Source organism: Parasteatoda tepidariorum, chromosome 1 (assembly GCF_982258835.1).
Source record: "Parasteatoda tepidariorum strain Cologne lab strain chromosome 1, Ptep-v5.0, whole genome shotgun sequence".
NCBI classification, from domain to species: Eukaryota; Metazoa; Arthropoda; class Arachnida; order Araneae; family Theridiidae; genus Parasteatoda; species Parasteatoda tepidariorum.
In genome coordinates this window covers 71,348,554-71,366,208 of record NC_141755.1, presented here as the reverse complement: position 1 = coordinate 71,366,208, position 17,655 = coordinate 71,348,554, and the positions used below count along the sequence as shown (strand labels likewise).

The 17,655-nt window shown below is 31.1% G+C and overlaps 1 protein-coding gene across 1 annotated transcript in view; it reads left to right on the top strand.

Moving 5' to 3' along the window:
• The window catches only part of LOC107437838 (uncharacterized), a 341,669-nt gene that overhangs the window by 190,633 nt on the left and 133,381 nt on the right, over nucleotides 1-17,655 (top strand). The window contains exon 6 of the mRNA XM_016049967.4: nucleotides 11,076-11,146. Within this exon, the coding sequence (XP_015905453.2) occupies nucleotides 11,076-11,146 (71 nt within the window). The remainder of the gene's footprint in view (nucleotides 1-11,075; nucleotides 11,147-17,655) is intronic.

The window sequence follows — 17,655 nt, the reverse complement described above, 5'->3', positions numbered from 1 at the left end:
TTAGATTCTATGAGATTCTATTCCATTGTGTTAGAGTCTATTAGATTCTATTCTATTGTGTTAGATTCTATTAGATTCTATTCTAATGTGTTAGATTCTATTCTATTGTGTTAGATTCTATTCTATTGTGTTAGAGTCTATTAGATTCTATTGTATTGTATTAGATTCTATTCTATTGTGCTAGATACTATTAGATTCTATTCTATTGTGTTAGATTCTAATAGATCCTATTCTATTGTGTTAGATTCTATTAGTTTCTATTCGATTGTGTTAGATTCTATTAGATTCTATTCTATTGCGTAAGATTCTATTCTAGAATTTTAAAAAAATTTTGCGAGACAATAAATTTTGTTTGTGTGGATTTTTTTTTCCGCCAAAACTAAATTAAATTTAACTGTTATACAATGAACATGTTCTACTTGAAACAATGAAAAAACATGTTTTTTATTATTCAAATAATTCGTCTATATGCGGAAAACTCAACGTAGAGGGATGAAAAATATCGCAAAATGGTCCAAAAATTCCAGCAATCTGTAACAAACAAAAAAAAAACGCCATGCCAATCGGTGTAGCCAATCAAAAAATATTAAGGAAAGTTTAATTTGTAACAATGAGTTTCAACAATGGAATTTCATATTTTCGGTATTCCGACCGAATTACATAAAGATGGAAACTAGTGTTTACAACCCCTTCCCCAATAAAAATCGGAAAACTGTTGGGAAAAAAACCTGCCCTCCCGTTAATAAGTTATTAACGAACACACAACAGATAGACTTCAGCATATATAGAAAGACTAATCGCTTCCCCCACGACAGACTGGTTCACCTTTTTAAATAAGTAGAAATTCAAACATAATAATATATTATCAAATATATAATATATTTCAAATATGTAATAAGTAGAATTTAAATCTCGAGATTTAAAATCGTACAGTCAAAAATCAAGACAATATATAAGCATAAAATCATATTTCCTAAGTGAGAGAGGATTTAATTTTTGCCTCTTAAGCAAACCTTGGATGTTTTGGGTCATTTTTCATATTTGACAAAAACGGGTACTATGGTAAATTTGTTATTAAAAAAATTTTATTGTTCTGAACAACATATGCTAACAATTTAAACAAAAAAAAATTTATGTTAATCTACTTTATTGGGATACTTTCTTAAAATCAAATTTTGCAATTATTTTCTATTGTTTATTATCGTCGTGCAAGAAATTAAAAGTTTCTTTTGTGAGTCAATTACTTTTGTTTTTAAGGATTCTTTTCGCCAAAGCGAAACGAACTTTCACCGTTATAAATTCCTTGAAGTTAATAGAATACACGGATCTGAAACAGTTAATAATACGTTTAAAAAAGATTTTATACAAAAAAAAAAACATTGGGTTGCATGGAGCGATAAGAACTAAAACGCAACTAAATAAATGAGTAGTTAAGTAAAAAAAAGTAACTGAGTTACGTCTATAAAAATAAAAATCAGTTTTCGCTGTTTCACGTTTAATTAATAATTAAAATGGACTAATAATAAAGTCAGCCAATTTTATTTAAACTTTCTAAGGTTAGACGAAAGATTTTTTCGCTATTTTTTTTTCTTTACTCAATATTTAGACACAGAATTTGAAACTTAACTTAAGTCTTAAACATGAATACTCAAACATATATATTTATACATCTAGCCTCTGTTGACGCAAACTGTTGTTTTTTTTATAAATTTTATGATATTTTCATCTGAAGAATAATAATATACGGTTTGGAAATTAAAAATTATGTTAAAAATAATTATTATTATTAATATTTGATAACAATGAGGTTTGGTAATAAAATTTAATACATTTAAGCGCCTCGAAATTGAAATGCCATTTGGGCAAAAAAACAATAAGCATATTTATGTTTAGCATTGCATGATTGAATACAATCTTTAATTTTTGATAACTTGTATTATCTTGTGTATTTCGTTCGAGAATGTAAACCAGGGATGGGGAAACTACGGCCCGTGGGCCAACTGTGGCCCGCCGGAAGATTTTATCCGGCCCGCGGACAGAATTTTAACTAGCTGATCAGTGACGAATATATCTACTTTGTTTAAAGCTATTTTTGTTCTTTCTTTTTTAACAAAGTACTGATGACCTTTCCACTTTCTCTATTTTTGTTCTACAAAACATAAATTAATTAAAATAGTTAGCACAAACAGCTTTAACTGGTAAAATGTTGAAAGCAAAAGTTCTTTATAGAATAGCTGTAGATTAGCTCCAACTAGTATTTGTCTTTCTCGAGGAGCAGACATATGGAATCTAATATAGGTGAATTGTACTTCACATGAGGCTGACTACGCGTTTTAAGTTCCAACGAACGGATTTTTCTGTCGGCTCGAGCTCTAACACAATTTACTGCGTATGGAAAGGTTGCACACATACAACGTCATTGTAAATAATGGTGAAATTATTAAATGTATAAAATGGCTACTGCCTTTTTGAGTTATTTGTAAACATTTTTTATCCCAAAATGGCAACTAAAAATCGCAAAGTTGATGTAGAGTGACATGCACTCAATAATGAATTGACTTTATTTTATTTCAGAAGTTTTTACTCGGCCCACCAAACTTTTTTTTCTAGATTTTTGGCCCAAGACCAAAAAAGTTTGCCCATCCCTGATGTAAACTATAAGTTTTATAAACTTTAATTGGATGTTTCTTTTTATCAGGAGAATTTACCTTCTTCTATTTTTTTTTAAAACTTCTAACGATGCTATTTCCATGACAGCGCTGGTTGAAACAGTAGAAGAACACATTTTTGCAATATTGCATGCGAACGTAGAGAGAGGGAAAATAATGATCTAAAGATTGTTAACAATCTGTAACAAAAAACGACATGAAAACCGGTGACGTCATTCAAAAAATATCAAGGAAAGTATTATCTGTAACAAAGAGTTTCAATAATGGAATTTTGTATTTTCGTGATAGCATTCGAAGCTCACACCACAGGTAAGTGGCGAGTGTTCACAAACCACCCCATGAAAATTTGCGAACATCAGAATAAAACACGCTCCGAAATGGTGCTCCCGTTCTCAGGTTGTTATCGAACATCCATACAGACAGACTTTTGCTTTTATATATAGAGAGAGATGATAATTATTCATCAGTTTGTAATATTTATTTATCATCCTTTCTTAGTATTCTCTGCTACTATAACATTTTTGAATTCGATTATTGTTCGAAATTAAAGACTTTAAATAAAATAGGTTGTTTGCGTTGATGCAACAACGATGTATTGAATGTTTCTATCGTTTTTTTGAACACAATAGACCATAGATAAAATTAATATTAAAATATCGGTCTGCTACTTTCCTATACTGCATTCTATGTCTGCGGTATGCTATAGAGAAAAATTTGTGCATTTTTATTTCGTTACAACTAATTTCCTGTCATTTACTGGTATTACATTGGTATGTTCCTTATTAAAATGACATTTAATTTTTTTTTAACTTTTAGAGCATAGCGGTCAGACAATCAAACCAGACTAGTTACCTTTTTATTTCTTTTATTTCTAAGTTTCTTAACAAATTTCAGAAAACTTCTATGGCATAACATGATTAAATGTTGCAGTCATAACTACACTAAAGATATGAAATAGCTATTTACGTTTAACGGATATTAATATTTCCTAATTGCTTAATGCAATATGTTTTCATTTTATGTCCATTTCACACAGACGCATAAAGGCACTTTATGTTACGAAATTTAACGCTTTTAATTAAATTAACTACATGTTATAATAGTTTAAAATGTTTCACTGAAATGTTTCGAAAACAAAAGAGTCCTCCGCAGTAAGTATCCAAATTGATTTGTAAAAATACATTTCTTTTTAATTGTAATATTGTCTCGGCATACTTATAAGCTTCAACTTAAAAAATTGAAACACAAACAATTTTCATTATCTTTCTTATAATTTGGATGGATACTTTTCAATATACAAATCAATTTTCTCTATAAGTTTGTAGTCAGTAGCAGAATTGGAACTTAATTATATATATATATATATATATATATATATATATATATATATATATATATATATATATATATATATATATATATATATATATATATATATATATATATATATATAAAGACAAAAAGGATAAAAAAGAGAGATTAACAAAAATAAGTGCTATTTACTGCGAATAAGGACCAAGCGTACAGAACTAGTAAAATAAGTTTTCAAAAATGCAGAAAACATGGGAAAAGATGTAAAGATTTTTTTTAAAAGAAAAGAAAAATATTTTTAAAAAAACTTTAGAAATTCACAAATTTGACAAAAGTAAGGAAAAGATATAATCTCGCCATTAGCTCACACCATTATATCTGAAAAAAGTGCTTTCTAAGATTGAGAAATAATCTGGCAATTTAGATACGAAAACATTTTGAATCATTTTTGAAAAATGCCGGTAGGTGTAAGTACATTTGAGTTCGCCATTCGCTTTATATATTACATTTTGTGTTTTCTCTGTATTTTCTAAAGTTTTGCTTTATTGTTTGTTTGTTTTTTAATTGTTTTGCTTTAATTTAGATTTTTTGCTTAATAAGTTCTATTTGGCTATATTAATACAATGTTAGAAAGCACTTTTTTCGTATAAATTCGTGTGAGCTGATGATGAAATTATATCTTTTAGTTAGTATATAGTTTTTCCGTTTTTTCAATATTTCTTTTTCTCCTTTAAAAAAGTCTTAAAATTTTTTTACATGTTATATATATATAGCGGGGAATGTTAACTTCTTCAGCTCTCTTGCTATTAACCTGGGATTTAACCCTTCTATAGTTGATTCAGCTCTTGCTAGATAGACCCAAACGCCCCTCCTTCGCCCAGACCCAAACGCCCCTCTAATCTTCATAGTGAACTTGTTACTTGTCCGTTTTTTACCCCCCGTTTTGGCTTAAACGTCATTTTTAGGTCTGCTAACAAAATTAAATTTAACTCTCTTAAAAATCCTTTTAGTTTTGATAAAAGCTGAGGCATTTACCGCATTTCATAATATCTAATCACTTCAGTTACTTGGGATTATTTATTTAATTTTTTTTCGTAGTTACGAGCACGCTCTCATTTTCTGAACTTGGTTAAATATTGTTAAAGAAATGGTTTTAAACCTTCAGAGTTTAAGAAATGGTTTTTAACCTTCAGAGTTTAATCCATTTTTTCAGATTTTGAGATATTATATTGAGATATGGGTATTTTTTAATATTTACAAGAAGCTACCTGATTACCAATTTAACATGGAAGTCCTTGAATTGCCTTACACCTTTGAGCATTATTATAGGTTCTATTTTTTGCCAGTTGCGAGTATGCTAAGTATCTGAATTTGAACCCCTATTTTTTTGAGAAAGGGTCTTTATGTCCTGATTGTACTTTTGAGAATCAGCTTTGAAAATATTTTTTCTACCGACTTTTGAAGGAGACGTTCTAAAAAAATGTAAAAGACTTGAATTTACGTTAGATAGTTTGAGTTTATTTCTTAATAGATCCGAGTATGATAAGTTTCTGTGCTTCCAATATATGGAGACGAAGTTTTTATTTTATATTTAAACAAAATTTCAATAATTACAATATTTTGAATAAAAACTGATTCCAATGCTTAAACGACGCACTTTTATTAACTCGCGATGAATTGTTGAGTACAAAATTCATTCTCAATGCATTCAACACATTTACAACATGAGTAGAGAAATGTGTGAGTAAAATGTATCAAATAAAAGAGGCGAAAATGCATGTATCAAAGGTAAATACGCATTCCGTCGTATATTTAAAGAAAATAGTATTCAGAATTCAATTCATGTTCGCACATTTTCAGCAACTGAGGAAATCCCCTTTTAGAATTCTTCATCGCCATTTTATTTTCTCCATAATACCGACTACTTTTCCTTAAAAGCCTGAACTCGGTAAAATATGACAGTTTTCTCCATTCATTCTTTTTATGGGGTAAAACATAAAAAAGGTTGCATAAAACACGAGATGTTCGTGCACCATAAGTCATATTTTATTGTTTACGAGCCGGTGAGACACAATACTCTTGGGAAACGTGTGAAAAAAGAAACCAGGGAGTTATTTTTATATACCCTCAGATTTGATATGTTCGGCCTTTTAGTAAAATAATATTTTCTTGCGAAGTTTAATTGACTTGGGATCTTTTGTTAACTCCTGCCTAAAAGAAAACTATTTACCACAGACATAATTGTGCTAACACAAAAGCGTTATTGCAAAAAATTAACTTTCAGGTGTAATGTTTCAATAAATCATAATGTTTTTTCATTACGCATGTTTCAAATGAAATTTCGAATAAAAATAAATTTATTTCAATGAGCAGTATGATTTTTAAAGGAAAATAAATAACGGAACTAAAATTATTTTGGCTCTGCTTTGAAAATTAAAATCAGAAAAAAATGTGGGAGTCAGCTTTTTAACCGGTGTTGAGCCACCCGGCGATGCCCGGTGGCTGAGTGGTAGCGCTTCGTGCTCCCGTGCCGCAGGCCCTAGGTTCGATCCTCGGGCCAGGCAAGGTTGACTCAGCCTTTCATCCCTTCAGGGGATCGATAAATGAGTACCAACCTTGTTTGGGAACTAAACACTGGGGGTTCCGCGTTCGGCTGACCACCTGACCGGAACATCTGTTCCTGCACCCCAGAACCCAAGGTCAAGAAAACTGAAATGGGCGCAGTAAGCTTTGAGCCTCTATGGGCCGTCATGCAACTAAGTTTAGCTTGAGCAGCTGCCACATTTGTGGTTTTACAAATACCAATGTACAACTCTGTTGTCTCGTAATTTTGAACCGAACCCAGAACACATTTTGACTTTTGGATCAGGCATTTGGACAAGCTAGCCTTTGCTGACGACATATTTTGATGAACTAAACCTTATTTTCGTGAAATGGAGAGTAAAACTATGCAAACCTTCCCTAATTACACCGACGAAAAAAAGGAGAATTCTGACACTGAAGATATTTTACATCAGTATTGTGCCCGGAATTCACACATGGGCCAGCTATCGCTAGGGTGTGAACGTAGGTAGCCTCATTGTGAGACTCTACCCTCTGAGCCACAACGGCTACGGCTGTTGTTTTTGAGCTTTTATTTGTTTGAGGAAATGCCCCGTTTAACTAATTGTTTTAAACAAGAAAGTCAGTGATTAACTGATTTCAATGCTATGACAATCCAATGATTAGCAAATTCACTGATTCTCCCATTCACTTATTCATCACTTTTTCACAAATACTCTCATTCATTCATTCAGAACTGCACCCATAAGTCTATTCGACTGACTCTCTCATGATTAGCGGGTTCACTAATAAACCCATGCACTCATTCAAAAATTCACTGATAAAATAATTCACTGATTTGTATATTCACTACTATTGCACTTCAATGATTGGCCGATTCACTGATTCGTTTATTTGCTTATTCGCTTTTTCATGAATGTGCTCAGTCACTGATTCGAAAATGCACTAATAAGCCAATTCGATTGACTCTCTCATCATTAACGGATTCACTAATTCGCCTATTCACTCAGTTATAAATACCCTGATAAAACGATTCACCAATTTTTCTATTCATTGACAAGCTGATTTTCAAATATGCCCACAGATTTGAAACAATTTTGCAATTCGTCTGAGATGAATAGGAAACCATGGTGATTCCAGAATTACATGGGTACAATTATAAAAGTGCTTCAAAAACTATCTAAAATTACCACGTTTTCTCAATGAAAAACAAACAAACACAATTTGAAGCAAAATACAACAACACACTCTAAAACAAAAACACAATTTAAAACAAAAATATTTTTTTTAATTTTGATGAAAAATTGAAATTTAACTCAATAGAAATTTAATCACTCATTTCATAAATTTGTGTTCCGAAACCCTATATTTTTATGAACCCTATACTTTTATCTTGGCGAAAAAAATGGTCAAGACGGATATGAGACAATAAACTAGAAACAAACTCATTCCATAAAATACTCTCTTTAATAATATTCATATTATTTTACAAAATATTTCTAAATTACTTAAAATTATAGCTTTACTTACAAACTACAATACGTAGTAAAATAATTTTAAAATATACATTTAAAAAACTATATCATTACTTCTGTGTCTGATACATTATTATGTATTGTGGAAATAAAAACTAACAATCTATAGGTTAATTACAAATGTTATTAATGATATATGCAAAAATTAACTTAGTATCCAAAAAGTTCTGTTTAGATTTTACTTCTAAAGTAATTTTATTTATTAATTATGCTAATTTTAATTCCAAAACTAAGTGCTTCATTTTAATGAGAAACACATGTTTTAATTTTATAATTTCTTCCTTTTTTCATAAAGAATTAGTTTCTAAAGCAGTTATTTTTTATTCAACTTACTTCTACTTTTCTTTTAAACCTAAAAGAATTTTTAGTTCAAGAAAAGTTCTTTAAAGCAAAAAAAAGATAGAATTTCCCTTGAGAAGAATAAAATGTTTAATTTTTCAAAAATCATTATAACTGGTTCTGGCAAGAGAAAAAAATATTTCGAAACAGATATTTTGTGCCGAATTTAAATAATTCCGAAGAATATGGATGAACACTTGTTCTGTGGTTCATAAAAATATTTTTTTAATTGTTGTTTCATTGAAAAGATATTTTGAGCAGAATTGAAACATTTCCAAAATGTATGAATTAAACTATAAGAGAAACAGGGGAGATAGGACCTGAGGTTCATAAAAATATTTATTAAAATTTTATCTTAATCGAAAAGATTTCACTATTAGTAAGATTTTATTTGAAATCCACTTGATAAGCTTTCGAGTCGATATTACATTATTTCGTCTTATTATGTTCATAGTCTTTTCACAGTGTTATTTTTTAAATTCAATAGTAAACTAGCATATATATATATATATATATATATATATATATATATATATATATATATATATATATATATATATATATATATATATATATATATATATATATATATATATATATATATACATGTAATACAAAAATAATAAATACTTTTGTATCAATAAAAGAATTAAAACTCTTTCGGTTTCATAAAATGTCTTTGTTAAAGAGTAAGCGTAGAGCTATTCTATTTTGGAAATTCAAGGCTGAAAACATACCATTGAATAATAATTAGATTTATATTTGAAAGGAGAAGTTATTTTTAGAATCTCGTCCCTCTTTCACTTCCATATTAGGAAGCATTAAATAATTTTCCATAATGCGTAGAGTTACAAAGGTGTGTACGACTGTAACCTAATTACACCAATCTCTGTACTATTTAATGCGGGAGCGATTGTTTTCGCATGTCTCTTGCTGAATAACGTGTTCCACAAAACATCTGTCGGAACCATCCTGAGTTACGTCCACTCCCCCTCCCTTGGGAAGGGCGGATGTGGATTGTTATAAGAACCAGCATATCTTTTAATAAACCTTTTAATAACTTATTATGGTTTTGACTGCATTTCTTAATATGAATACACCAATGATAACACAGATGTAGCCCTGTTATTATATATATATATATATATATATATATATATATATATATATATATATATATATATATATCTGTTTCCTATCTAGTGATTTTACGCACTTCAACTTCGACTTTCAACATTACAGTATATTGTCCTCATCTGACTAGCTGTTGGTATATTACCGGGACGACCGAGTCACTGTTTTAGCAGAGGTTCACACTGTACAATATTGTAAATAGTTTTATATCGCAAATGTTTTAGTGCTGCTCTTTTCAAATCCTATTCGTACTTAATCTTTTAAACATTTTCCTTTTGTATATAGCTAACTTTATCTTTTAATATATCATTATATTTTTACTTTTATCATGCTCGACTTATTGTGCCTATTGTGTTATTTGACCACTAGCCCCCGGCTACCCCTTTTCTTTTTTTTTTTTTTGACTATGGGGATTTCCCCCAATTTAAATTAGCATATGACTTTAATGATGACTTATACTAATATATCAACACAGTAAAGATGAATCGGTCAGTGGCGTTTCGCGCCAAACACCGAGATAACACAGCTATCCAGCATCCAGCTGTTGGTATATTTTGTTTTTTCTTGGAGCAGTAGGAGGTATGATTGTTTGCGGTAATATACCTCCAATCGCTTAAATTGCTCTCGCGCCGGTTACATGGTAATGCCCTCCTGACGATATTGCCATATATGTCAGTGCTTCCTCTTTAATTTCTCTTTAACATTTTCCTCTTTGGTAGTTAGGTTGCTATTTCCAGTAGTGCTTTGCTATTTAATTCGTCATTTCGTGTTAATGATTTCGGTTTTCTTTTGCTGGCTGTTACTCTTAATTCTCTTATGAGGTAGTAACTTATTTGATCTCATCTTAAAATATTTTGCTTTAAATATTCTTCCTGCTGTGATATTAGCAGCCAACTTTTCTTTGATTTTCATCGTTTTTGTATTTGTGTCTTAAATTGTATTATATATATATATATATATATATATATATATATATATATATATATATATATATATATATATATATATATATATATATATATATATATATATATATATATAAACAAGTGATCCTTGTGACTCTCTACAACGTCTGTAGCAACTTTATGGGTCCTGCCATCCATGCATCAATGAGAATATCGTATTCCAATTGCCCAGGGTCACAAATTGGAGAGTGCAGAACACTGAAAACTCTTCATGTGTTGAAGGGAATGGATGAAATATTGTGATGTCATCGTTAAGACTCGAACCCCCTGTTCTGACAGTCATGATATTGACATTTTAGCCTTCTCGGTTATAATATGTTCACATCTGCTAGTAACTAAGTGGCTTCATTAGTTGGATCTAGCTGGTGCGATAAAATTCTGGTTGTTTAACCGTATTAGGAGAAAACAGTTAATGAACGGTTTTTTCTCGCAGTAACAGTTTGAATACCGTCTTATTTATGGTTCTTATGTTATAACTCTTATCTAATAATGTCTGTTTTGTTTGAATATGATAAAATAACAATTAAATATTATTTTAATCTTTTTATATATATTTTTAGGATTAACAGTTGGGAAGGATAAAAGTGGAGCTTATATGACTTTACCATCTCCCAATGTGCACACAGCAGATGTAAGTATACTGATAATATTTTTTTTTAAAAAGTGAAAACAACAAAAGTATTGCAAATTATTGTTTAGTTTATTAGTTTGAAGTGTTTTTAGTTCGAAAAGAAAAAGCACAAATCTTGCAATTAAAACATTGATAAAAATGGTTATTTGTTTTTTTTTTCTTTTTTTTTTTTTTTTTTGTTGTTTTTTTCTAAAAATGAACGATATTTACGATATGAACTGGTCAATTTTTAAGAACAAATTCATAGGTTTTCAAATAAATCTATTTTTTGAGAACTTGAACATGCTGACTAAGTTAGTTCTTAATCACTTTCAGTACTATAGTACTATGCGCTGTTTAGTAATTGTCATAAAATTACGTTATCTAAGTCTGATTAATATTATGAAGTAATTTAAAATTTATTACTGTGTATTTTATTTTAATAATAGAATTAAATCATCAATTAAATCAAATCCAGAAAATTTACAAAATTCGAATCAAAAAGCTTTGAGATGTAGATAATATGCGTCATTTATCAACCCCATCTATGCATCTAGCATCTAATTTCCACAAGCCTCCATAATCTGTTAATTCGAATAGCAGTTATTATATTCGATTTATTCAAACAAGTTTATCAATGTTTCTTATTAAAACCAACTAATAAAATTTAGTAATTTGTAGTAGTTTATTATTCATGCTATTGATACAAAATTATCAGTTAATCTATTTTAATACTAATACAAAATACAAAATAATATTCGAACATTTGGAAATTAACAAGTTGATAGCAAACATGGTAGTACCAAATTCCTTATTTGTGTCAAATAAAATCCAGTTTATTCTGGTTTATTGATTTAAATCATCTGTTAATTTGAATCAGTGATTCTAGTCTGTTAATTCAAATAAATTGATTCAAGTAAACTTAACGATTGTTTTAAGTATATCGCTTATAGTTATCATCAAGATTATTTGACTTGATTCAACAGTTAATTTGAATCATCTAAATTATTTGATTTTTTTAATTCAAATCACTTTAAAGATTCATTTTTAACTCCACATATTTCCTATATTCTGCAACAATTTATCTATTTAAACACTTTCTTGAAACATGTTTCGACAAGCACAACGTATACAAAAATACAAGGTATTTACAAACAGTAAACAAATAAAACTTAAATTGCACAGTTAAATTCAAAGGGGTGGATAACTGTATAAAAACCCGAATATTTTAATAACTGTATAAAAACACGAATTTTTAGCACATTTTCCTGTAACTTTAAATATTTAAAAATAACTTATTTATTCGTGTGGAACATTGGTTAAATTTTAAATATGATAACAATTTTGATACATAACATTTTCCGAAAAATCAGTTTTTCCAAAAAATCAGGCATTCTAAAAAATCAGACGAATATTCTTCAGACGTTGACCGAGTCGTCTGAATAGAGTCAAAATTACTAGGCAATCTTACACTGGGGAAAAAAAGTGTTTGGAAAACTGCCAAAATATGTTAGAATTTACCGTATTTCTAGCTCTAAGGAAGTGCTTTGGTAATGATTTTGGAAAAATTAACAGTAAAATATTGTTTTATAATATGTGATAAAATTTGGTAAATATGGTAAAATTTAATAATTTTATCAGGATACACTAGAGCATGGTATAAAAACCATTTATCTGATTAAATGTATTCTTCAGTTTTGTATTTTTTGCTAAATACGTGGTAATAAGAAATTGAATTTTGAAAACCGAAATTTCCAGTAAATCGTTGCTATAAGAAAAGAAAAATTACCTACTGAGTGGTTTGGTCATGGCCATGTGGCTTGGTCATGGTTGGGTCATATTTTGATTCCATCGAGTTAACATCGTTGAGTTTCAATATTTATGCTCACGCCGGCCAGGTAGCCGAGTGGTTAGTGTGTCTGGCTGCGAAGTCAATGGCTGTGGGTTCGAATCCCTCTCAGGGCATGGATGTTTGTGTGTTGTCCTCTGTAATGTGATGAGTGAATGTGGCCCACCCTATGAACAGATAGCAGGGTAGCGTGGGTGGTAATGTTGCTCGCCTCCATGACTTTGGTTCACAGGTGCCCACTGAGTCACGATAAATGAGCAACACTTCCGTCATCTGCTAAAAAGTTGAGTGTCAGCCGTTATTTAAAAAAGTATTATTATTATTTACCACTTGTATGTATACACCTATTTTAAAATTCCTTTAACATTATCATTTATATCATAGTTTACAGTACCGCAGTGAACTGATCGTTAGGACACGGTTCCTAGCAGATCACCGAAGTCAAGCATCATTGGCTGCGGTCAGTGTGCGGTTGGGTGACCACTTGGATTAGTCTGAGTAGGGACCGAGGATGTGCGGTATTGGTCCTCGTTAAACTGTTCTACAGTAAAGGGCTCGACTTCGCGTTCAGGTCGTCGGGCTACTGAAGCTGGGATGCCATCCCCTCTGCAGAGCATCAAAATTATGATGGTATGTCTTCGGATCATCCTCTGGGATGTTTCCCAGACCGTCGCCAATAGCCCATTGTGCAGTTCTAGTGCAACGTAAATGAACTACAACAACAACAACATAGTTTACAATTATAATTTAAATATGGTCGTCGGGCTACCGAAGCGGGGGACCATCCCCTCTGCAGAGCATCAAAATTGTGATGGTATGTCTTCGGATCATCCTCAGGGATGTTTCCCAGACCGTCACCAATAGCCCATTTGCAGTTCTAGTGCAACGTAAATGAACTGCAACAACAACATAGTTTGCAATTATAATTTAAATATGGTCGTCAGGCTACCGAAGCGGGGGAGTCATCCCCTCTGCAGAGCATCAAAATTGTGATGGTATGTCTTCGGATCATCCTCGGGGATGTTTCCCAGACTGTCGCCAATAGCCCATTGTGCAGCTCTAGTGCGACGTAAATGAACTGCAACAACAACATAGTTTGCAATTATAATTTAAATATGGTCGTCGGGCTACCGAAGTGGGGGACCATCCCCTCTGCAGAGCATCAAAATTGTGATGGTATGTCTTCGGATCATCCTCGGGGATGTTTCCCAGACTGTCGCCAATAGCCCATTGTGCAGCTCTAGTGCGACGTAAATGAACAAGAACAACAACAATAATTTAAATATTTATAAAAGAGATTTTAAATACATATTTAAAAAACGTCCTGTAGCTTATTTACTAGTTTCTTGTTTATGTTGTTCTGTTTTAATTTTTTTTTCGGCTTATGAAAATTTTTAAACCATCTGTATTAAGCACCTACAAAATAGTATAATAAAATTTTCTCTCCGAATAAATGCTTAGAAAATAAATGTTCCGGAACGATCCAGAAAACCACCATCTCTTTCTTTTCATTTCTGGAACTCACGATGTTCGTGCAACCAAGCTGTACAATCCAATAACTCATCGCATAAAACCAACTTCAATTCATTTCTACTGATTTGTTCCACAGTACGAGTATTACTGACAAACCTGGTATTTGATAGATATCTATTGGATATCGGTATACGATGAGTTCGAGAAAAGGGGGAAAATAGAGAAAATAAAAAAAAACTGCAAAAGGGGAATAAACAGCTTTGTCGAACTATATTCGAAACTTCCTTTTCAAACTGATCGGTAATCTTAAATCCCTTTTTCAAGAAAACGTCCACCTGTCGTTCGAAGTTAAATTTGAAAAATAAAATCCCTTCGTTTTTTTTCTTCTTCTTCTATTGAATAAAAAAGTAATGAAGTCTAGTTTTCAATTTTATTTCGTTATTTTTATCTTTTTTCTATAAAAAAAAAACATTCTTGAAGTTAAACGATTACGATCGAGTTGTTTAAAGTTCTTCTTTTTGGTGGTTGGTTTTAATCTTAGTAGATTTGAATAACTTGTTGCCATACTTTTTATCCGAAATATCGCAATACATAATCTCAACAATTTCTAACTTTTATTAATTCCGTTCCTTACATTTTTTTTGCTTTTAGAAATGTGGAATTTTATTTATAATTCAAGCATTTAAAACTACTTTCAAGTGTTTGTTATATTTTATAAATACTAGTTTTGCATGGAGGGGAAAAGCACGAGAAACTTTTAACAATTCCGTTCCTTAGATTTTTTGCGTTTAAAAATGTGAAGTATTATTTATAATTCAAGAATTTAAAACTACTTTCAAGTGTTTGTTATATTTTAAAAGTACTAGTTTTGAATGGAGAGGAAAACTACGAGAACCTCTCATGGTTAGTCTGACGGCAAGGGGACTCTAACCCATTATGCGTCTACCACTGAGGATATTTTACGTCAGTACTGTGGTCGGTGCCAGCAGGGTGCGGAATTCAAATCCCAGGCATTGCGGGGATCGAAACCGAATCGCCTCGTTTGGAGGCGAGTGCTATACCCCCTGAGACACCGTGGCTCGATATACAACCATTGAAAAAAAGGAAGAATCCACCTATTATGATAATCGAATAATGATCCAATGAAATTGTTACAATACTTACGCTGCAAATGCATTAATCAACCAATTAAAAATGGAAACGTTATTAAATCAGAAATCATTATCATAATGAATCTTTGTCAAATACGAGCTATAAATCTCTATATAACGAAGAAAGAGAATGGTCTGACACAGTGCGATGTGAATATGTTAAAGGTTGTAGAGTTTACATTAATAGTATTTATTTAATTTTAGTTTCATTTTTAAGCGTTCTCTTTCCAGCAATTGAATTTCAATATTATATTACATATTTTAGCTGTCTAGATTGATTTCAAATTCCCTATTAGAACAGAAACTGTTTATCATATAATTTAATCCCATATATATTTTAAATCTAAGGTTTTAAGAAATTTAAACTATATGCTGGCGCCATTGTTCAGTAGCTATAAATCAAATTAAAAATAAAATGAGTTTTTTTTTTCCTCTCTTAGATTTTTGTTATTAACGAAATGAAAGTTGTTACTAGCGATACAGAAATCATAGTTCTTTTTACTGCCAGTAAAACATAAAACTGCAATTAATCTTGGCGAAGTCTCAAATTTGCATCCGTTGGCTTAATGATGTGTTCTTTTCCTGGGAATTCTACTTCTATCGATGCTAAAATCGATTTATTTAATTGTGCCTATTGAGACAGTGTAAAGACAGTATACTGTCTAAATAGGTACAATATAGTTATAACTACAGAATAGATACACAATATAGTTTTAGTAAATATTTTAGCTCTTTAGAATAATGTCAAATTGCCTATTAGAATCAAAACTGTTTATCAAGTAATTTAATCTCATATAAATTCAAAATTCAGAGTTATAAATAATTTTAACTATATGTTCGCGCCGTAGTGCCATAGTTACAAATCAAATAAAAAATAAAATATTTTTTTCTTCTTAGAATTTTGTTACAGTCAAACTTATAATGAACTTTCAAGAGACCGAAATTTCGGTTAACGGTGAATCCTGATAAACGGATTTGCGGTTGTGTGACGTGGGCGACGCTGCTCCACCGCCGTGGCTTCGCCACAGGTGCCCACTGGGTAACGAGAAGAGAGTAGCAGTTCTGGCACTCCTGGCCAATGGGACAATACATCCCAAGTGCCCGCCGTTTAAAAAAAAAAGTATTCCGTGCTATAGATGGTTTTAAAAATCGGCATATGTATTTATTTTGAATTGGAAATTTCAAAATTATTATGAAAAAATGAATAAAAATCAGTTGGAGAAAAAAGTTAAAAGTAAAAGAAAGGTAAGAAAAAAGTTAATAATATCCAACTTCCTCTCTTTTTTTAGTTCACTATATCCACAAAAAATAGCATTACACGTGTGTAGCAAGGCACGGGAGCAAACATTTCGTTCACTATATCCGGGAGTTCACTATAAACCGTGTTCACAATAGCGGAGTTTGACTGCATTACCTAAAGTTCGATAACGAAATTATAGTTCTTTTACTGCCAGTCAAATAAAAAAAACTGCAATTAATCTTGGCGAAGTCTCAAATTTGCATCCGTTGGCGATGTCACAGGCTTGGCGGAAACAGGAGCAACCCTTTTTTTTCTCAGTTGATTGGATCATCTGACAATGAACTAAAAGCTTCGAAAAAGCTAATCACATCCACTCTCCTTCAATAACTAAACAAGGGTTGACGAATCTCATACTGTTTCGGATAGTGTTCTTAATGATGGGTTATTTTCCTGTGAATTCCACTTCTATCGACGCTAGAATCGATTTATTTAATTGTGCCTATTTAGTCTATCATGTTGATTTCCTTTTCAACTGATTAAAATGGATTTCGCCGCTCCTACGATTGACGGCTGGATTTCTATGCTAATTTACTTTTCCCGAACTTTATTTCACGGGATAGAGTGAAAATTCCGGAAAATTCCGTTTTTCGTTCATTTAGGGATTATTGAAGGAGATGGAAGTTTTTATTACTAACCATTACTGGAAATCAGCGGTAAATTAAAACTTTTTTATGGACTTTGCTTATCAAAATAAGCCTATGTTTTTAGATTAAATATAATGCTCGCAAAAATGAAGCTTATAACATTATTACGCGCA